This window comes from Clytia hemisphaerica, unplaced genomic scaffold, assembly GCF_902728285.1.
Source record: "Clytia hemisphaerica strain Z4C2 unplaced genomic scaffold, Clytia hemisphaerica genome assembly, whole genome shotgun sequence".
In the NCBI taxonomy this organism is placed as follows: Eukaryota; Metazoa; Cnidaria; class Hydrozoa; order Leptothecata; family Clytiidae; genus Clytia; species Clytia hemisphaerica.
In genome coordinates this window covers 928,666-950,743 of record NW_027103834.1, presented here as the reverse complement: position 1 = coordinate 950,743, position 22,078 = coordinate 928,666, and the positions used below count along the sequence as shown (strand labels likewise).

The 22,078-nt window shown below is 34.6% G+C and overlaps 2 protein-coding genes across 3 annotated transcripts in view; one reads left to right on the top strand and one right to left on the bottom strand.

Moving 5' to 3' along the window:
- The window catches only part of LOC136806988 (uncharacterized), a 52,516-nt gene extending 42,912 nt beyond the window's left edge, over window positions 1-9,604 (bottom strand). Inside the window, exon 1 of one of the 2 annotated variants that reach the window (XM_067063564.1) lies at window positions 9,506-9,604. The gene's annotated coding sequence lies outside the window, so the exon portion shown is untranslated. Of the gene's footprint in view, window positions 1-9,496 lie in introns of both variants that reach the window. The other variant, XM_067063565.1, reaches the window with a different exon arrangement.
- A 2,627-nt stretch (window positions 9,605-12,231) lies between these two features.
- Window positions 12,232-21,490, top strand: LOC136806963 (coiled-coil domain-containing protein 169-like). Its single transcript, XM_067063542.1, has 10 exons — window positions 12,232-12,385; window positions 17,967-18,037; window positions 18,354-18,442; window positions 18,622-18,741; window positions 18,872-18,900; window positions 19,226-19,324; window positions 19,659-19,712; window positions 20,244-20,294; window positions 21,029-21,093; window positions 21,273-21,490. Exons 2-10 carry the CDS (start codon window positions 17,973-17,975, stop codon window positions 21,484-21,486), a joined length of 786 nt encoding a protein of 261 aa, XP_066919643.1. The 5' UTR covers window positions 12,232-12,385; window positions 17,967-17,972; the 3' UTR covers window positions 21,487-21,490.
- Window positions 21,491-22,078: the final 588 nt, after the last annotated feature.

The following is a 22,078-nucleotide window of genomic DNA, read 5'->3' as shown; positions in this document are numbered from 1 at the left end:
GAAAGAATTATGTACACAGAGAAAACCAAATTTAGTGAATTTTTTAGACATTTTATAGGCATAAGCATTGCATCTGTCAACATGATATATTTTAACTTTCTGGAATGGCGAATTATCCCAACTGCATTAAAACAGCATATACATATTTGATTTTCTTGTCCTTCCTTATTCATTTGAACGGTTTTATTTTTACACTTTTGGACTAAAGCTGTTTGATTGAGTTAAGTTGGAATGGTTTGTTTATCCCATAGTGTAATGAATTTTAGTATGGCTATTTATAGTATTTTTAAGGATGTTTTGCTTCCATATTTTTTCGCCATCTGCATTTAAATGGGTTTTGTTATAGGGATACAGTCTCTAGGATAAAATTATATAATCATCATTAACATTAGAAGGCTCTTTTACTACTTCAAGGCACTGAAATTTTAAACTTTGTTGACTTCAAATGATTACTTTTTCATAAAATTTAGAAATTTTCTAATTAGAAATAATATCCCTAGTATTAGACTCTAGATGTATTATTTAGGAATTTAGAACATATTATTTTCAGGAGTATATTAAGAGTCATGCACTTAAATCATCTTCTAATATCTAATATCTCTACAATAACCAATAATTTTTAAGCAACATACAGTGTTTTTTTTTTTACTTTGTCTTGGTTCTTACATCGCAATTAAAGCAGATTAAAGTTTTGAGTTTTAATTTTTCTCGAGATAATTTGATGAAAGAAAAGGAACAGCTCGTAGAATACTCCCCAAGAATGAGCAAAATTTGAAAAAAAAATTGTAATTTGTATTTACATTGGTATTTTATAGTATTTCAGGTATATAGCTATTTTCAGCTTTTTTTTTCTTACTTGCCAATACTTTAACAGAGAAATGGTCAGTTTGATTTTCCCTTCGTTAATTTTTAGATTTATGGATTTTTGAAGCGATTTCGGAATTCTGTGGTGAAAAATAATCCTATACAATGACAAAAATTATCTACATTAAAGGTTTGCTTTAAGTCCGAGGCAATTTTTGAAGTAGGTTTTGCACAAGATTTTTATGAATATTGCTTTTATAAAGTTTTATTTAGAAAAAAATATTTTTCATAAAATTTTTAAAACTTGAATTATGAAATGAGTACTATGCTGAATAAAAATAATGTCAAGAACATTAAATCTGTCGGAATGATATAAGTAAAAAGACATTGCATCTGTCTTGATGATATATTGAACTGCTGTAGGAGGCATCGCACCTGTCCGAATGATATAATCTCCATCCAGTTAACCTCAGCACTGCTCTTTCCTGACCTCCAGACATCGCATCTGTCCGAATGATATAATCTCCATCCAGTTAACCTCAGCACTGCTCTTTCCTGACCTCCAGACATCGCACCTGTCCGAATGATATAATCTCCATCCAGTTAACCTCAGCACTGCTCTTTCCTGACCTCCAGACATCGCATCTGTCCGAATGATATAATCTCCATCCAGTTAACCTCAGCACTGCTCTTTCCTGACCTCCAGACATCGCATCTGTCCGAATGATATAATCTCCATCCAGTTAACCTCAGCACTGCTCTTTCCTGACCTCCAGACATCGCACCTGTCCGAATGATATAACCTCCATCAAGCTGACCTCAACACTGTTCCTTCTTCCAGACGTCGCACCTGTCTGAATGATATAACCTCCATCAAGCTGACCTCAACACTGTTCCTTCTTCCAGAGGTTGCACCTGTCTGAATGATATAACCTCCATCAAGCTGACCTCCTCACTGTTCCTTCTTCCAGACGTCGCACCTGTCTGAATGATATAACCTCCATCAAGCTGACCTCCTCACTGTTCCTTCTTCCAGACGTCGCACCTGTCTGAATGATATAACCTCCATCAAGCTGACCTCCTCACTGTTCCTTCTTCCAGACGTCGCACCTGTCTGAATGATATAACCTCCATCAAGCTGACCTCCTCACTGTTCCTTCTTCCAGACGTTGCACCTGTCCGAATGATATATTGAACTTTCCTGTTAGACCTGTCAGAACGATACCTTTTTAACGGACTGCGGGCAGTGGCTGAGTTTTGATTGGATCCAACTCAGAATGAAGCTGTCAGGCAACTTCTTCCCTCCACTAGCCTGGTTGTTCACCTTTAGCAAGTGATAGTTCGACTGAGCTACCCCCATCAGGGTCACGATATACAGATCATTTTTATCTGTCGGATTGATATAGTAAAGTCCTTCCCAATATGCATTGACGATTAGCCTATACAGAACATTGCACCCGTCGATATGATATAAAGACTTTTTCGTAAACAACGTCAAGTTTATGAAAGAACATCGCATCTGTCAAAATGATATAAAGACTTTTTCGTAAACAACGTCAAGTTTATGAAAGAACATCGCATCCGTCAAAATGATATAAAGACTTTTTCGTAAACAACGTCAAGTTTATGAAAGAGCATCGCATCCGTCGAAATGATATAAAGACATTTTCGTAAACAACGTCAAGTTTATGAAAGAACATCGCATCCGTTAGAATGATATAAAGACTTTTCCGTAAACAACGTCAAGTTTATGAAAAAGCATCGCATCCGTTAGAATGATATAAAGACTTTTTCGTAAACAACGTCAAGTTTATGAAAGAACATTGCACCCGTCAATATAATATACACATTAGGCTGCCTGGCTCGGGAAAATGGTTATGTCAAAACTTAGAGGGAATCGTTGGTAGCCGGCGACAATGAGCACCTTGGCCCGTGTGATACCCCCGCCTTGAGCGGCTAATACGGAGAAACGTCTCTGGGGGACCGGTAGCCCATAAATGTAAATAATTTATTTGTATTTTTTAAATAGAAACCGAAAAGTCTTCCATGAATAACATAATCTAAAGAAATTTTTATGATTTGTAGAATTATAAATTGGCTCTCTTGGAAGTGAAGAGTCTCTTGTTACAGCTCCTCTTATGATAAGTATAAGCCTTATTCAGAATAAGTTTATAAACGATCTACATTTTCTATATCCCGAATCAATAGAACCAGAAAAGTCTGAAGTTACGATCGTAAAAATTATCTAGTTCCTTTTGTAAGGTTCGATTTTCAATGCCAAGAGAGTACAATTATGATACGCCTTTGAAAGCAGGGAATCTGGGTTCAACTCCTAGTCATGACATTTGTAATCTATTAAAAGATCCCTCAACGAATGTAATAGAAAACACTGAATTGAAATATTTTAAGCATTCATCATTTTTTCAAAATCACTTTACAGTAACAAGTTATTTGAAATAGCATGAAAAACTAAAATAATAAATTTGATGTGGATCAATCTTTCAAAGCTCAACCGAAAATAAAAAGTTCCAGTCTTCCACTTCGAATGACGAAATTCAAGCAAGCTGGAGTGATAATACATCAACAAGCGTAAAATACACAATGTTGTGTAGCAATCTGATAAAATTTTCACACCACAAACAGTTATTACTTGTAACATATTTGACTATGCAAAGCACATTTAAAAGTTAACAATTTAATTGTTCACTCTTCTTCAAAATATGTCATTGGCGATATCCAGTCGTACTTGACTTATTATCGAGGTACGCTATATCATTCAGACAGGTGCAATGCTCTGTCGACCGGCCCTAGGGCCACCTATAAAACAAATAAAATAGTTTAGATAAAAACGCTCAATGTTTTTTTATGTAACATGCAAACCACAAGTAGTTATTTGGCAAGAACTACCCTGTCTCTGAAGGAATTAATTTGCATTAAGAAAAAAATCCAGATATTGAATTATTCTCTGACAAAGAATAATGAACTTCTGGTACGCCAGGATATCAACAATGATATAGCGAACTTCGGCAATTGCAGTGCGAAACTCTTTCGCGCCACCATTTTACCTTCCTTCGCGCCGCCAGACCAAAGGCGCTATTAATTAAAATGAATCCCCTCTGCTAGCGATTGCGCAACTTCTTTTTTCCCCCTTTTTACTTCTTTTCCCCCGTTGAGGGTGGCGAGCGTGCATTTTTTCTGGCTCAACGGATAGAGCGCTGGTTTCCGAATCTGAAGGTCTTTCTTTGGTGGTGGTTCGAATCCCACTCGGTGCGAAAATTAGACAGGTCGAAATTGATGGACAAATGATTGACAGGTATGAAAACTCAGTCAGAAATGAGAAACTAAGTCTCAGAAAGTAGAAAAAACAGATAAGGTGGAAGATAGGAAAGGGAAAATGGGCCGTCAAAAGATGATACTTCTGACCGTCGAAGATACTTCCGTCCGTTCACGGAAAAAAAATTTGCGGGCCTCATAAAGTACAAGACTTGTTTGTATGTACTGTTTCTATTTTTTTACTACACAATAGATTTAATAACTGAAAATTCATTATTTTTGAAAAAAAACATAAATATTTTATCGGTATCGGTATTAGGCTTCCTTCACCGACGGTATTACGGTATATGACCCAAAATTTTGTCGGTATGACGGTATTTAAGACCCCTGAACCCCCCCCCCCAAGAAGTCAATACCACAGAATACTTTCAAATTTTCTACCAATGTCTTTGGCCTTTTTCCAAGCCACTGGTGAACGTCGTAGTCTCCCAATCGTTCAAGGTCAAGGGGACCTTCCTTACGTATATTTTTTATGTCTTTCAAGATACTTTGAACGATGTCTTCTTCTGTATTTGTTGGTGGTGCTACCCCGTATCGATCTTTACATTCCATACAAACACGCACAGTTTTACAAGTGATAGCACCACGCTCTTTCATAATTTTAACCTCGTTAGCTGTGATCTCGCTAGAACCTATTCGCAGGAAGTTACTACATATTGAAGCCGGATCATGGTTTTTGCAGCCACATCCTTTTTCGAACACCATTTTTTCAAATTGAAATGATATTTCTATAAGTAGTCAAACCAGGTTCTTAAGAAATGCACGAGAAGAAACTTTCACCATTTTTTTACGAATCAAAGGTGAACAAACTACAACAAGAGTACATTTGGCATTCCCGTTAGGTAGACGGATGAAAAAAAGCAGGGTTACACCATGTATATGATTAAAAAAACAAACGAGAAACCTAGAGAAAAACAAATTCAAAAATTGACGATTGGCGAAAATCGAGTTTTGCGAAGTAGGCAAAGTAGGCAAGGGGATTCTTAAAATCCTTCATACTTATGATTTAGCTTTAAATTTTCAGGAAATGTTGCTGTAAAGTGACATCATATATGACGAAATCAGCAAAATTTGTTTGAAATTTCTTTGACGTTTTACATCTTCGGCCGAAATCTCTAAAGTGTATTCCTAATAAAATTGAAGTCCTGATCTTTTAAGGATAGCTTTTCTTGAGGTGAAAACGATATCGCTAAAAGTAATACGACGCTGGAAAATTCGAGGGATCAATCACTCAAAATATCTCCTGATTTCTAGGAAAGTCAGAAAAAAGAGCCAAAAAGTTAGAAAAAATTGGTAAAAACACGGCGGTATAAAATTGTCTTCGTTCCTATTTCCTAAACCTGAGAGTAAGTTTTCATGTAATATGTTGATTTGCCAAAAAATATTTGTATTTCTTAATTTTGCCAGCCAATACCTTATCGGCCAAAACTTAGGTGACCTTAATTTTAGTAGGATTTACCTTAAGGGCAGAAACTTTCGCGGTCAGAAAGTTTCGCGAGACCGAAAATTTTATATATCCTGTTAAACCCACCTTTGTAGAATTTAAAAAGCGAAAAATTGAAATGAAAAAGCTAAAAGAAAAAAAAAACGAAATGTGTAAAATCTGATCATAATTTGCCTCAAAAAGGTAATTCAACATTTTTTAATAAACGTAAGAGTTGATTTTCCACCCAAATTTACTCAAATTTGGCTAAATTTTCTTTGCCCTATAAGGGTCTAATTTCAAAGGACAATTTCAAATTTCAAAAGGGGGGACACTAACCTTGATGGCCGACGGGGACATGCGCTGGAGTCTGAAAAGTGGACCCTGTCAGATATGATGGTTGTTTAATCTGGGACCCTGTCAGAACGAAAAGTCGAATTTCTTTTGGATTTTCACCCTGAAAATTGGTAAAATGACTGAAAGTAGACGAAAAATTTCTAATCTCCACCCTGAAAATTGGCCAAAATAACCAAAAGTCGACCCTGTCAGATTAAAATTTTGAAAATCAGTTAATTTGGGACCCTGTCAGATATTTTCATAGCCTAAAAATGGAACCCTGACCAGTGGCACGTCCCTTTACCCAATTTTGCCTAAGTGCCCCCCGACCTCCCTTGGGTTTCAGACAAATTTAACAAACACTACAAACTTAAGCCCATAAAGTCTAAGCTACAATTATGGAAAAAATACTCGGTTTAAAACGGAATTCACTATCCTTGGAGGACAAAAAATGATCTTAAATGTTCTAAGCTATTATACTGGAATGTAGAGTTTGTAGAAGAATATAGAAGCTCTAGGCTTTAACATGAAACTTCAGACTTGTAGACCTTTGACTCAAGATTCAAAAACATTGTTCCTTAAATTCGCATAAAGGTCAAATCAAGCGTTTTAACAAGAGATTTTGGAAAGTACACCCCTGTCTCACAGCCCCGGTGGAATTCTCATAGTGGACATAGTGGGGATAAAAAGTTCTATCGAAATATAAAACATTCAGTGGGGATCAAGTGCAATATTTTTAAATTGAATTTCGAATGCTGAAAACTAAATGTCAATTTACAAGTGGGCTGAGGTTGTAGGGTATTTTCCCACCGGGGACAAATTTCCAGTATGTTGGGGTCCAAGCGAGGCTGTGACACATGGGTGTGGCAGTACTAAGGAAAATTTTAAATCAAGCCAATCAAAATAACAGCCAAAAACCGTTTTAGTCATCGTGAAACACACTAAAGAAACACCAACCTCGTTCCCGTGTATCCCAGGCTTTATTTAGGTTACTTATGGACGCCAGAGAATACCCTGGTGTTGGCTGATGCGAGTTCCCCCTTTCAAAGGGGGAAATACTCTAAACAATACGTCATAAAAAATCTGACATTACAAAGTTACACTGCAATGCAATGATTTCAAAATCGAAGAACAAATGAAATCTGACGTTTTCTTTTTGAATTACATAATCGTATAATCTTACGCGTTCGCAAAACAGACAATACCGAGTTTATGTATTTGCACTTTTGAGGACGGTAGAGTGACTGAAGCGATTTGGAAAAACCCGCAATTCCGCCCCGCAAAATCGAGGACGGTAAAAGTGCTGATTTACCGTCGTCCTCAGCTGGTCAGGATCTACTCAAATTAGAACCTTACCGTCTCCGTCGCTGAAAAACACACATACATAAACTCGCTAATGCTAGGGAATTACGGCTACGGTTGCTCTGTGCGGGAAAACGATCAAAAACCGTATAAGCAAAGTCGACATAATGCACGTCAAATATCGAGATTGCTTTCACCCACCATTAATTGCCTTACTCGCTATTTCCCTCGCCTAGCCGTAGCCGTAAAGAATTCCAGACACATAATCTCGCTATTATAATCTAGCACTATCAGTAAGCATCGAAAAGTTAATAATACGCGGGGAACGAGGTCGACGAAACACTTCATTCCGAGCAATCAAATGACGTCAGTATTGTCAAACGGCCATAATTTCAATTCTGTTAATAAAATCAACACCAAATTTAGACTATAGACGTAGATTTAGGATTTTGAAATATTTTTAGTGTCTTTAAAATGGCCACGTTGTTTAAATCGTCTTTTTGACGTGCTGTTTCGAAATTCTTAATTTTAACGTTAGAAATACGTTTTTGGCCGATATCTTAGCATTGGTTTATTTTTTCACATCATTTGCCAAAATCCTCTCGGCAAAACGTTCATTGCCGAGCTTATTAGAATTATCGACAATATCGACAGTTTCAGTTTCAGCAACTCCTCTGTCCTAAGTTTTGATTCAAATGTTGACGCAGTATTTTACGTACCAGTAGATCACGAACCCGGGGAAGGCACCTCGGCAAAAAAACGTACGGGGAAGTGCCACTGGTCAGGGTCCATTTTTTAGGCTCTGAAGATATCTGACAGGGTCCCAAATTTACTAATTTTCATGTGAATCTGACAGGGTTGACTTCTGGTTATTTTAGACAATTTTCAGGGTGGAAATTAGAAAATCTTTATATTTTCCATCTATTTTTATAAGAAAAATTTTTCGTTTTGATAGGGTCCCAATTTTCCGTAAATTCTTATCTGGCAGGGTCCTCTTTTCAAATTCCAGCGGCACGTCTCCGTCGGCTGTCAAGGACAGCCCCCCCCCCCCGGGTCACGAAAAAGCAATGAAAAAGAAGCCAAAAGAAGCCGATAGTTTCTGTACCAAAATTAAAAAGTACTCTCGGCATTTTAGCTCCTCTCCTACGTGTTAATAAGCTTCTTTTGTTTTGAGCTATAAGAACTGACCATTTTTGTCTCGAAATGATTTTTATAATGTATGCGAATAGCCAACTGCGTTCACCTTTGACCAGTCAAAAATGGGAAATGTCTTAAACGAATCAGATTTGATGAGATCTAATTTACTATACAGGATAATTCAAATTTATGCCAGACACTAACTAAACTTCTAAGTGTAAAATTAATGTCACATTCCACAAATTCATTTCAATTTATCTTCTCCAACACACATTCAAACGGCTTTCAACCTCTCTATCATCATCACCACTTTCTCAACAAAACACGTACAGTAAATATGTATAACTTTTTTTTAATCCGTAACGATGATTTTGTTAATATTTTCTTATCACTAACTTTTGTCTTTTGGGAATTATGGTTTACTTAATGATACAAAAGCAAATGTTAATTATTTTTATGTCTATCAAGGTATTAAGATATGGTGTATTGTTCTATGTACAAATACATATTTTCAGTATGATTGTTTCTGACAACTTTTTCGAAATCGTTTATAATAAGTGCTATATCAATTATCGAATTATGTTTTGTGAGTCATGTATGCCCATTGGTTTATTCTGTCGGAAATATTTCTTCCAATCAGAACATCGCAATTTTTCATAATATATTTTCTGGCCGAGTTCGTGTTGACGAAACCGAGAATTTATTTTTGTTGAAATCCATTTCAGCTAACGATACGACTCTTGGGGATTACGTCACGACTTTATTGTTTGACTGTGCGCGCGATAAATGGTGTGTAACTTAGTTTCTGACGTCCTGCAAAAAACAATAATAAAGGTAAAATGGTGGTTTAGTATACGCTATTTAAGTTTAGGTCTACACTGTGTGTGTTGTCTTAACAATTTTGCCTGAGTAGAACAGCAGTGCCCAACTTCAGCGGTCGAAACCCAACCTAGCAGTGGAAGCCCACCTACAACCTAGCGATCAAAACCCTTTTAAACAGTCGAAACCCATATTTCCCTTCTTGAGGACACAATATAGGACACGATATTAGCAGCGGCGCAAAGCCTCCTTCATCCTTTAACTCCTGCTGTACTCTTTTGCACATCCAAATATTCACAATTTTTGAAAGAATAATAGAACAATCAACTTTAAAAGACGAACCTTACTTACTTGTGAACCTTGCAGCTTCTTTTGTTATTCACTCTGTGAGTTTTTTGCTAATGGAAAGACGAGCCGAGGAGTGCATGCAAAAGATCTGTTGGAAAATCAGAGAGGGAAAAAAATGGGAAAAGGATAATTACAAGGTCTCAAAAGAAGGTTGTCTATTGCTCATTCCGACATTTTAAATCTTCCGGGGGTTTTGTTGTTTGGAATTGATTATCTATCAGTTAGGTAGGGTCAGGGTTGCTAGTAACGGCTTGTCACTGTGCCGGGTGCATACTCAGCGCCTTGGGCCCCGCAGGGTTGCTAGTAACGGCTCGAATTTCAGTCAGGTTATAAGTCGATGTCGGAATGAGCAATAGACAACCTTCTTTTGAGACCTTGTAATTACGCGCGCAGCGCGTCTCCTTTGGTATAATGTGCTCGCGGTCGACTAAGTTCCTATATATCGCTCAACCACTTTCAAAATTCAGACTTCGTGTATGACTACATGACATCAATTTTCGTATCAATTTTTAAATCCTCAGATCACTCCGATCGCAAGTGAAGGATCCTCAGTGCTTTATATTTTAAATCATGAGATTGCTCCAAAACGAAAATCTTCCAACCCCCGGACCTTATCAGGTATTTTCAGCTGACAGAGGGAAGGAAGGCTCCTTATTTTGCTCTATAAAGACTGATTTTAGCTTATTTTTGGGTTTTTAGAATTAAAATTTCCAACCCCTCCAACAATTAGCCCTTCCCCTACTAAGAACCTAGTAAGAGTAAAAGATACAGTTTGCTTGTTGGTTCTTGGTTTTAACCATAGACATTACTGTGGTTTATAAATTGTGACAAAATTTCAAAATTTCAAAAGACAAAATTTCAAGGTAAAGAGTTTCATATTCAAGTTAAATCTTCATACAGTACTTAACAACAACAGACAGGCCTGTCTAAGAAAAATCAAATCAAAAACAGTCGAAGAGATGACTTTCGGAGTAGGAAGTGTCAAAGACAAAGGGAAAGGGGGAAAACGCAACAAAAATATTTTCAGATGAACTTTTAATTTGGATTTCTTCCATAAAATACACTAAAATCAAATCTGATGAACTAAGAAATTTATAAAACTACTTGACATGATCCAAATATTTTCAGCTTTTGGTATTGTCCGTGTGAAGCCAAACAGTTTTTCATCACTGCATACAAAAAATTTGAGATTCTTGAATGTTTGCCAATATGCGAGATTTCTGATAACATAATAAGGGAAATGTAACTGAATGTAATGTCTTGTATTTAAAAACCATATGACGAGCGATATTTATAAAAGTTCTCTCCCAATTCTCTCGTTTGCGACAAAGGTACGTCCTTGACTTTTTAAGAATCTCAACAATCATTAATCATTAGTCTACGGCTTGACGATAATCAAGAAATTATTCACAATGTTTTACTGTTTCAAAAATGTTGTCTTTTTTAACCATTATTAATTACAACCAACGCATACGTTTCAATCATGGAACTCCTTTCCTCTGCTTTTCTTTTCCATGCATATCGAAACAAAAACATAGAAAAAGACTCAGTGCTTTCAATCTGATTAATCCAATGATGAAGGGTGGTTTCTTCTCTATCGAAATAATACTGTACACCATCTGCATTTTCAATTATCAATCTAGAAACTTTCAAATACATCTCTGAAAAATCTGCAACACCCCTCACTGCGAAACAAAGCTTCTGGGATCGATAAAATGCTTCTCTATTTTGTCAAAAGATGCAAACACTAAAATCGAATATTTTCGTTCGAATCTATAACGTTCGAATTAGATTTTCGAATAAAAACATTCGAAACTACAAGGCGGAAGTAAAAGGGCGCTATCAGTGTGAAGCATAAAAAGCTGATAATACGCAGGGAACGAGGTTGGTAAAAGGGCTGCTCCGCTCTCTCAGCGAGAGGTTCGAAAAATTGGCTCTTCGTTCGTGGGACTCTCTTTTGAAAAGAAGCGACCTGAATGGGACTGAAATGTGTTTTTGCGGCATTTACCTGGGACTCGTGAAGGTGAAAAAAGGTACCCCCGCTCCCTGGGCCGGTGCAATATACTCGATTTTCGGGATTTTTTTAAATTTTTAGAATTTTGGTAGTTTGGAATTTCTTTTTACATTCCCTTTGACCAATGTACTTTTCAGATATTTTGGACTTTATAGATCCCGAGGCTGTTGTAAAATTTTCGGCTGGGGATAAAAAAACAGGTAAATAAAAGTTTTTTCAACTAGGAAAAATGTTGTCGCCTTAATTCTTATGATTTTCGTCACTTTCCCCCGACATATTTACCCAGAAAAGGCACTCTAGTTTTGTCTAACAGATTTCCCGGAAAAAGAATATCCAATTAAAAAGCTGTTGTTTTCACCTTTCACTAGTGCTTCTCAAGACTCTACACTCTAAATATTTGCGAGGTTAACTAGCAAATCGGCATCATCACGAAAACGGCCGAAAAATGTAACAGGCTAGTGAGTTTCAACCAATAAAATAACGTATTTTCACTAGCCTTAAATTTTTCGCCGATCGTCGTGATTATCCTGGATTACCTCAATATTATTTGCAACGCAAACAGAGTGGAGGAACGTACTTAAGCGTTCTGGAGCGCGCGTAACCCCTTTTTCTAAACATTGATTATCCTCTCCCGGGAAAATGGCGTCTTGATATTCGAACGGACGCAATTGGAGACACTTTCGATTTCAAAAACATGTGACAATAAGAAAAAGTTCGTGCTTTTTTGACATGGAGCTGGTAATCAGAGTTGATCACAAAAAAAATCTAGCAACCACACCACGATCTGGTTATCCTTTATAGTTCTTTAAAAACTGTTCATTTTCAAAATACCAAGATGTTGTAGAGAGAAGCCATGATTTCTAAATTGGGTAAGCATTTCTTTGTTGTTTTCACTTCATTTGAACCAGGCTAGCCAATCAATCGATAGCTAATCAATCAGTCAGTTAGTTAGTTGAGTCCAGACACCGACCCGTCTGCGCTGATCAGATGAACTTATTGTCGAACCAATCAAACTCCATCCAACGAGTAAAGGTACAGTAAAAAAATTATTAGAACTCCAAGATTTTTTAAAAAATAGCGAGTGTTCGATCAATGGGCTGCGGAAAGTTTGTGGTTAGATCATTTTGATAACACAATTTTGTTCGACAAATTTGTGCTGCTGCTCCATCGCCTTATATATCAGCTTCTGTTCAAAGCAAAATGTAAATCGGAAAATCACTTTTGATAAGGGATTGCAAACTTTTCCTGTATCCTGTCAACGTCAGAGGCAGTTTTGCTAGGGCGTGTGTAGTATTCTGCCACATGACATGTGGCCGCAGCGCAGGCAAAATCCGAACAGAGGGGGCTACCGTCAACTGCTCTAACTTGGGACTATCTGACAAAAAATGGGACGGCAATTCAGCCACCATTTCACCAAATCTCCAAAGTCATTTAATTTGAGTTAATGAACGGTAAAAAATACACGATTTCTCTTTCTCACCAAGTACCGTAAATGGTCCTAAACCCTTTTAAATTGGAATATGAAAAAAATCTGTAGTGGAACACATGCGAGTGTCTGGAACAAAAAAGAACAAATTAGTGGCAAAACGATGGAGCGTTTGACGTCACTTGTGCGGCAAGTTAAATGCTCGCTCGTTACCGTGAGATTGGGTAACTTGCATCAGTGGAGGCTAACATGCATAGCCCTCAAATGAAAGAGCTGTCTGGTCATTAAAATACAAAATTAAATCAAAACAAAAATGGTAGAATAGAGCTGGGTAGTTGTATTTTAATGACCAGCCAGGTCTTTCATTTGAGGGGTATGCATGTTAGCCTCCACTGATGCAAGTTACCCAATCTCACGGTATATGTTAATCCCAGGCGGTTAGGCGGTGGCAATTTATTATAAGATATTTTATTAAAGAAATTGATTAAAATTCCCCAATTATGTAAATGTCAAATAAAACATGGCAAATGAAAACATGTCAAATCTCAAAATTTCTTTTTATAATAAAAATAGATCTTAGTAAATTAATCAATCATTGTTGTAATTCTATTCTAATTTACAAAGAAGTACTGTGAATCATAAAGATTTCTTAAGAATTTAGAAAATTTTGTGTAATAATTTTGAATTCAAAAGTTATTCAAATAATTTGAAGTTTGTTTGCAAATTCCCAGGCAAAAATGTTTTGTAAAGAAAATATTCCATACCAAAACAATCAAGATAACTGCATTAAGATTAGGCTCCAGATGCTACCGTGAGTGGTCCTAAATCGGACAGCCCTGCCTAAATCCGATGGGGTCTTTCAAAGATACAAACTAAAATAAAAAAAAACCTTTCGCTGTGACGCAATAAAGATACCAAAGTGTCAACTAAACTGAGAGATTTGATACACATTGATTTGAACCAAATTACAATAATTGCTTCTTGTACAAAACATAATTTTTTATTACAAAATTGTTAACGTTTTAAAACACGAGCAACAGATTCAGAATAATAGTAGAAGTATATAATTATTTTTACAACTCACACTTTTTTGATCACATTAATTGACATCTTGACATTATAAAGTCCTTGCAATAGTTTATCGTTCAACTTGGAGAAGGAATGTTTGTAAACATATAATTTTTTTCATAACAGTTATTTGGGGTGTCGGAATTAGGCAGGGCTGTCGGATTTAGGACCACTCACGGTACCTGGTTAAAAGTCTTCCCTGGATGCCTGAATGATTATGCTCGCTATATGATCTCAGCTTCAGGTCCCAGGCAAAAATTCTAGAGATTTTTGATAACCCTCTGAACTTCGGATCCTCATTCCTTTTAAGCAAGTGTTCTGGGAAGATAAAGTAACCAAATATAAATCGAGTGACAGCTCGAAACAAAAGATATGAAATCAAATTTAGTTTTCTTAGTTTAACACTAAGTAATTAAGATTTAAACCATAAAATTCAAACGGCATTATAACACCAAACTTTGGATTTTAACTTTCAGGTTAAAAAATGCCTTATTTGTCTATCGATCGTGTTCAAAAAAGAATGACAAAATGAAAATTCACAAAAAACCTTAGTTTTGAGAAAATTGACATACATCAGGGGGGGTGAAGCAGTTACTACAAGACATCATGCCGGTTAGTACCGTGGTGGTGTGCCATATGAATTGGATAAAGTCACTTAGTACTCAGATGCACTAACTGCAAAAAAGGGTGGTCCCCTGCTAAAAGTTTGCCAAATTTTGGTACTAACTGTGTAAAAAATAGGATTTTGTGAGAAAATTAAAAAAAAAGACAATATTTTACCAAAAAAGATTTTGGGGAAGTAGATTTTTTTTTCAAATTTTTCGAAATTTTTTTTTCAAATATTAAAAACAATTTGCTGGTTGCAATAGAAATTTGATTTTCTAAAATGTTGTTTTTTCCTATTGAAAGCTATGGAAAATTGAATCATTTTTAAGATATTAAATTTTATTTTATTTGATTTTATTGAATTTATGAAGGTCAAAAAGCCTTTTTCAAGGCTAATTTCAGTTAGTACTAACTGTACTAAGTGTACCAAGGTGGTGGTGTTACTAACTTCTTCCGAGAAAGCAGTTAGTAGGCATGATGTCTTGTACTAACTGCTTCACCCCCCCTGCATACATTAACGAAAAATGGGTTTGATCTTGTAAAGTTTTAGGAGAGGATTCTTTACCCTTTCACTAAGCTGCCTGAAGCAAAACTTTTCCAAAGTGTGAATTATTGGGGCTAAAAATGACTCTTTTGTATGTTTATGGAAAGTTAGCCTCATTCTTACACAAAAGCGACTATCACCAAAAGATCTATGAATTTAAGCTGAAGATGCCCCATACTATTGCCCAGTATAATTATGTGAAACAATTTCTGACCAAAAGTGTGAAATATTGTGGTGTCTTTGAAGTAAACTTAAAAATAGTTACAAAACTATCTTAACTGATAAAAACTAAAATAGTTGTGAAAATATTATGTAAAATATGTTTCTTGAAAGGTTATGAGGTAAGATATCAATAAACTCGAATTGAAACAAAAGACGTGAAAAATTGTGGTTAAAATCCACTTTAAGGGTAAATTACCCTACTTTTTTAAACTAAGCCACATCACTTCACATATCAATCACAATAACATAAACTTAGTAGAGGGATACTAAGAAGCTGTACAAAACACATCATTGTAATTTCATAGCAAGCTAATAGTTGTTTTGGGATTTTATGCGGCTTCATATACGAACGTTCTTTTCAGACCTGTCAAATTATTAGCCACACTTGTGCACATTTAATTTGAGAAACAAAATTCTCAAGAACTGAGAAGAATAGAACAAAAGCTATCTGTTGATATATTATAACACAGTTGTTGTGTAGAATATGGGTTAAAATGTGGCTAAACTCTCTATTATCTAAAATTATCCAAAATTAGTAAAAAATCGCAAAAAATATAACATAAATAAGATGACGCTATGATTTACTATTAAAACAAGTTCAAAAGATGAGAAATTTGTCATATAAAGTATTTTTAAACCTTCCACAATTAAACAAACTCAATTGAAAAGTCTTGATAGTCATTTTGAAGGAAAAAATGTGGCTAAATGTTTGCCAAAGACCTCAATGATTAAACAGCGACATCCTGAAATAAAAACAAAAAAATTATCAGAAATGATTCTAAGGAATAGAAATTGTCTTTTTAAAATGATTTTAAAAAATCATATCACTAGAATAAAAATAAAGTGAAAAAGTGTGGCTAAAGCTGAAAATTCTGAAAATTCTACAATTCTACTCAATACTTTTTGCTGAGAAAATTAAATTGTCAAACTGAATGGTAATATTACAGAATTATATTAATGAGAATATACTCTCCACTTAAATTCACAAAATGGAATAAGAATTTACTTCCTCAAATCCTTTGACAAACATAAAACAAAAGTTTCTAAAAGTACAGTCAGCATAGTAATGTTTCCAATTCTAAACCAATACTGTAGATGCCTTCAAACCTGCTTGTAAGAATATTCAATTTTAGCCACACTTAATCACTTTTATTAAAATAAATTGTGTGCATTGCTGCAAAAATGTTATGTGATTCTTATTTGGTTTTAATTGAACCTTTAAGCTGGTAAGATTCTGGGAGAAATTGTGGTTTTTATTGAAAAACATAATTTTTTGATGAAAAACCACACATTTTCACTAAGGTTTATAGGTAGAGAGAATATATTTGCAGTCACGTTAAAGTAGCCACCTACATTCACAAAATATGATAAGAATTTACTTTCTCACAATCCCTTGACAAACCAAGGTTTCTAAAAGTAAAGTCAGGATAATAATGTTTCCAATTTTAAAGAAATGTAGCTTATAAAAATATGTTAAATTAGCCACATATAATCACTTTTAACACCATAAATACAGTTGATTTAATATGTAAAAAAATGTTTGATCCTATATGTGCAAAAATTAACTTTTAGCTCTGGCAGGATTCTGGGAAAGATAGTGGTTTTTGTTAAAAACACCTGTTTATCATAGAAAACCACATTTTATCACTTTCTTTCAAGAGATGTGAGAAGATGTATCGCATAAAATTTGAGTAGCCACTGAACTTCACTAAATCCATAAAAAAAAAAAATTTTCAACTGCTCTGATGGTTGATAAATTTAATTTTTTAAACTTAATGTAATACTAAATAAGCTAATATTTACTTACCAAAGACAATGTCTTTAAAGCCACAAAATTTCACATTTTGGGTTAAATTTTGATCAAATATCATAGTTCTATATCTGAAATGACTATTTTCCAATAATTCCCGCTAAATTTCACATTATCCTTTAAGTAAAACATGCTTTTTGTCAAAGGTTATTGTTTTTCAAAAATAAGCCACAAATACTCACAAATTTAATGACTTGAGCCACAATTCTTCACAGATATGGTTTCTTCAGTCCTTTACCAGGGTATCCCCAAAATCTTGACTTGCTTCCTTCATCCGTAAAGAAGTTATAGGGCTTTCAAGTGGGCTTTGCATGGTTAGCCGCAGTGAAAATTAGCCGCATTTTTTCACACAGTTCAAACGCTTTTTAAACGCCGCTCAATTACACTACAGACTTCGTTCTTTTCGGAACAAAAAATTTAGTATATTCCTCTTTTGGGATTTTTTTCTTTTTTTGATAGCCACAATTTATCACAAATCATAGCTGTTTGAAATTTATCAACAAAAAACAACAAAAATGTCATTCTTTTTTGAACACGATCTATCACACCAGATCACACAAATGTTATTGTTATTAATTTTTTAGGTCACCAATCTCACACTTTTTCAATTACTTTTCAATAATATATTAGTTGCTCTTCATCATAGTCGTCTATTTCATGACACAATATGAAATAACTGTTTTTGACTTGGAAACTTTTACTACTAAAATGATGATATATAAGCCAAAACTTTGTACATATTAATTGTATTTAAAGCTCTTCATCTTTTTATAGGAGACTATGTCAAACTATGAGTTTGAGATTGAACAATTGAATTTCACTTTGGAGCATGAACTTTCTATGAAGTAAGACATTTTAAAATCTTTTCATCTTGGAGTGTAGATAAACCCAATGCGAACAAAACATATTCTCGTTTCTCATATCCAACACATATTTTATACCTCGTATTCTTTTATCGTGTTCAGACAATATATTTACTTTCCTTTTTCGTCAATCCTTGCTCCACATCCAATCCTATTTCAGTTTGATACTCAGGAGCTTGTAATATTAACAAAGAAAATCAACTTAAAAAACAAAATCATCTAGCCCTTATAAATAAAACCAGCATTGCAAAATCGCAATGTTTAATTCCTTTCTTTTTACATTTTTGATGTTTTCCAGAAAAAATATTTCAAGGGAGAATGAAGAAATTGAGAAGAATTTGAATTGTTTGGAAGAACAAATTGCCAGTGTTTCAAATGATCCAAATGGTACATAATGTCATTTATACCTTTCCAACTTAGTGCAGTCTGATCGTCATCTAAAGAATTGTATGAATTGTATTCAATAGAAATTCAGCATTTCCGTATTTTTGGTGATGGCCTGTTATTTCAAAAACATCGACCAAATTTCTTCCTTGACTTCATAAAGCTCAATATTTATTTTTTAGACTGTGATTGGGGACGCAAATATTTGGCACAGTCAGAAATAAATGAAGAATTATTGAGACAGATTGATTTAATGAGAGAAAAAATGAAACAGTTAGCCGAAATTGAACCCAATGAAACAGGTCTGTATTTTTTTAATTCCCAAATTGATTTTTTTCGGGGTTTCATTTTTAAGGTTTTTATGTTCTTCTTCTTCTATTTTGGAAATTAATTATTTTAATTTTTGTAATAACACTTACTTCTCTTTTTCAGAATTCCATTCATCACCAAAGGCAAATGATGTAAGATTACCTGGAAACCCTATGAGGAAAACTGATTTTACAAATCATGAGTTACATTTTGTTCAAAAAATTATATCTATATTTGGGCATTTGTTAGAATGCTTGTTACTATAAAGTTGTTGTGATAAAAAAAGAGTGCATATATGACAATTTTTAGATCCTTAAAGATTATTTATAGAAAACCTCGACTTTGGCAATGAATTTGGCAAAAATACCTGGAAGTTTTTCTTAATACCTTGAAGTTTTTCTTAATACCTTGCAAGGAATCTGCGGCCAAAGATCTCAAAGCATCTGATCATTTCCTTAAGCTTTCGCTTTTTTTTAGACGGACCTCCGTAATTTGCTACGTCAACTTGAAAAAGAAAAACGAAATTTTGAAGGGAATCTTAGAGATGTTGAATGGAGGCTGGACTCAGAATCACAGGTAACCCCTTTAAAAAGTATCAGAACTCTTCAATCAATTATATATTGGTTTTTCGTAATTGATCACGCCTCTTTTAGAATTGCAATCAAAATACTGTCTCGTATTTATTCATTTAGATATTTTCAGGCAACTTTTTACTACGATGTTGCAACACATAGTATTAACGATCTCATTGAAAACAAAACATTTTAAAAATCTTGTATTTCAATGGACTTCAGGGGTTTTCATGGAGAAGCAATATATTTTTTCTCAACCGTCATTGAAACATTATCGTCATGAATTCCCTTAATAATGATTACGATGCTTTTAATAATGACGTCATCTTCACTTGCAGGAATTGTTTCGAATCAATGAAGAAAAAGCAAAGTATAAGCTGGAGTTAAATAAAGTAGGTCCTTGCTTGAGCTTTTCGTTTCATTGATCAATAATTTGTTGCCTCTCTCTCAAGCTGGGTAGACTATTCCTCCTTATTTCGAGAAAAATGCAATATTAACGATATCGTATTTAACTTTACACAATTTGTCAGCCTATTTTTAATAAAAATTCTCATTAGTAAGGCCACACTCCCAGTAGTCTATGTGAGAAAAGGTAGGACGGAAACTTCGTTTTATTTTTCTCGAAAAACCTATCGGAAAGAATGAGAAGAGTGATTTCCCCGTAGAAAAGTTATTTAGAATTTTAAAACTCTCAGCAATATGCGACTAAAAATACCTACCTCTTCTACTGTGGCAGTGAGAAAGGGGTGTGGTCAAGAAAAGTGGTCTGTGTTGTCAAAAGAATGATTAATCAATTCTCAACGGGTGCGAAAAAATATTGTTTGAAATTTAGTTTACTATAGCTTATGTAAAACTCAGTACTTCTTAGTGTAACATTACTAGTGCAAATTCATACAATTTATTATTCGATAACTTTCTTATAGACGATATTAGATGGTAAACAATCAAGCATGACAAATTCCACCAGAGGAAATGTAAGAAGCATCTTCCCTGTAACACATCTATAATATGTCCGTTATTTAAAATAGTGCAAATTCTGTAATGGCTCCATTGATAGTCTGACCTGTTGGGAAAGCCAGCGAATAACATGCAATCTGTTACTTTAATTATCTTTACTATATTTTCGAATTGACCACCTAAAAAGTGCTTTACGTTTACATGTTTGTAGGAGCAATTTCATAATAGCATATGGCTAAGTCTTGGCCTCTACCTTTTCACTTCATGAAGAGTAAGAGCAGTAGAGGCTGAACCAAGATTTGTTTATTTGAATTATTCAACCCCTGCTTACCATTGGACGACCCAGAATGGGAGAATAATTAGACGCATAATCTCTTAATTAGCAATTGGGAATGAAAAAATGAGCCAAATACTAATGAGAAAATGAAATTATCAGATCAGTGATGTTTTTTTCTTCCTCCATTTGAAGTTCAGTGTCTTCTGTTCTTTCTGAACCTTTTTCTTTTCGATGGAGACGATTCGCTGCCATCCCGAATGGGCTTTTAAATTGACGAAATTAAAATTTTCTACCCTAAGGAACGATGGGTGTATATTCACATCAGTTGACAAAAGAGATTTCAGTTAAATTTCAGTTGACAATGACTTGCAGAAAAAAAGTTATATATGTGTTTGGTCATGATTAAAATTTTATATAATACTAAAATTTTCTTTAGGTCACGATGCATGCCTGTATTTACTTGTTCTGTTTAAGGTTTCGCCATTACCCGGAGTAAAGTTCAGCAACAAAAGTTTCAATCATAACAACGTTAAAAATAGGTATGGGATTTGCTGCTGTTTGATCAAAAAATTCGAAATCTTTTTTACGATTTCAACAAGTTACAACTCGCAAGGATTTATTTATTGAAGCACTGCATTGAAAAGCCCGTCAACAAACAAAAATCAGCTGATAGTTTTTTATTTACAATTCATTAATATTTTCTTTTTCTTACGCACAGGCATTATGGAATACCAGATAACCATCGGATCCTGGATGCTCGAAAAGGCCCTGTCAAAAAAACTGCTGCTGTAAAAATATTGCCTAAAATACAAGCAGGCTTACCGAATTCTGCTGATTCAGCACTCGATAAGACAAATAAAAAAAGACATTCCTTTAAGAAGAACTCTTCATTTGATGGGAAAGATACTCGAAATGGCGCATCGACTAATTGAAAGTAAATGTTATGGTAATTAAAGTTTTGACTAATTTTGACGAGGTGAATACGTGACGAGAAACCTGCTGAGAATCATCGATTCTAATAACAGGAGAGTGTTTCCTAAATTGGGCTGTATCTGAGTAAAATCGACCTATGAGTAGGCTCCCCTGCTCCTTTCGTATTCACCGGGTGATGTTTAGGATTTAATGTGGAATTTCAATAATGTATTTCCTTTAATTTTTCAGATATATTCTTGGGGTAGTAACATAATTAAATCTAAATTTTTTCACTACCTTTAGTTTCATTTAGCTGAAATCAAAGAACAACAAAAATATTTGAGTTCGTCGATCAGGGATCCATTTGAATTGGTCCAAAATAAAAGTGTAGAGGATTAGAAACAGCATTTTATTTATAAATCATATGAACACTGTGGTTTTCAGAACTAATTTTTACGGGTAAATATTTTGTAAAAACTTTTTATTTGAATGGTGCATCATATTTTTGGAAATAGATTTGATAGTTTTGTATGTAAATTGAAAACATAAAAATTGATTTGGTTTTCTTCTTGTGGTAACTTGACCTCTTTTCATCAGCTGTTTTGGGGTTTC

Excerpts from the sequence above, each read along its gene's own strand:
- LOC136806963 (XM_067063542.1), top strand. The coding sequence starts at position 17,973 with ATGTCAAACTATGAGTTTGAGATTGAACAATTGAATTTCACTTTGGAG. Across the intron at positions 18,901-19,225 it reads CATCACCAAAGGCAAATGAT|ACGGACCTCCGTAATTTGCT; the intron begins GTAAGATTACCT and ends GCTTTTTTTTAG. Across the intron at positions 19,325-19,658 it reads GGCTGGACTCAGAATCACAG|GAATTGTTTCGAATCAATGA; the intron begins GTAACCCCTTTA and ends CTTCACTTGCAG.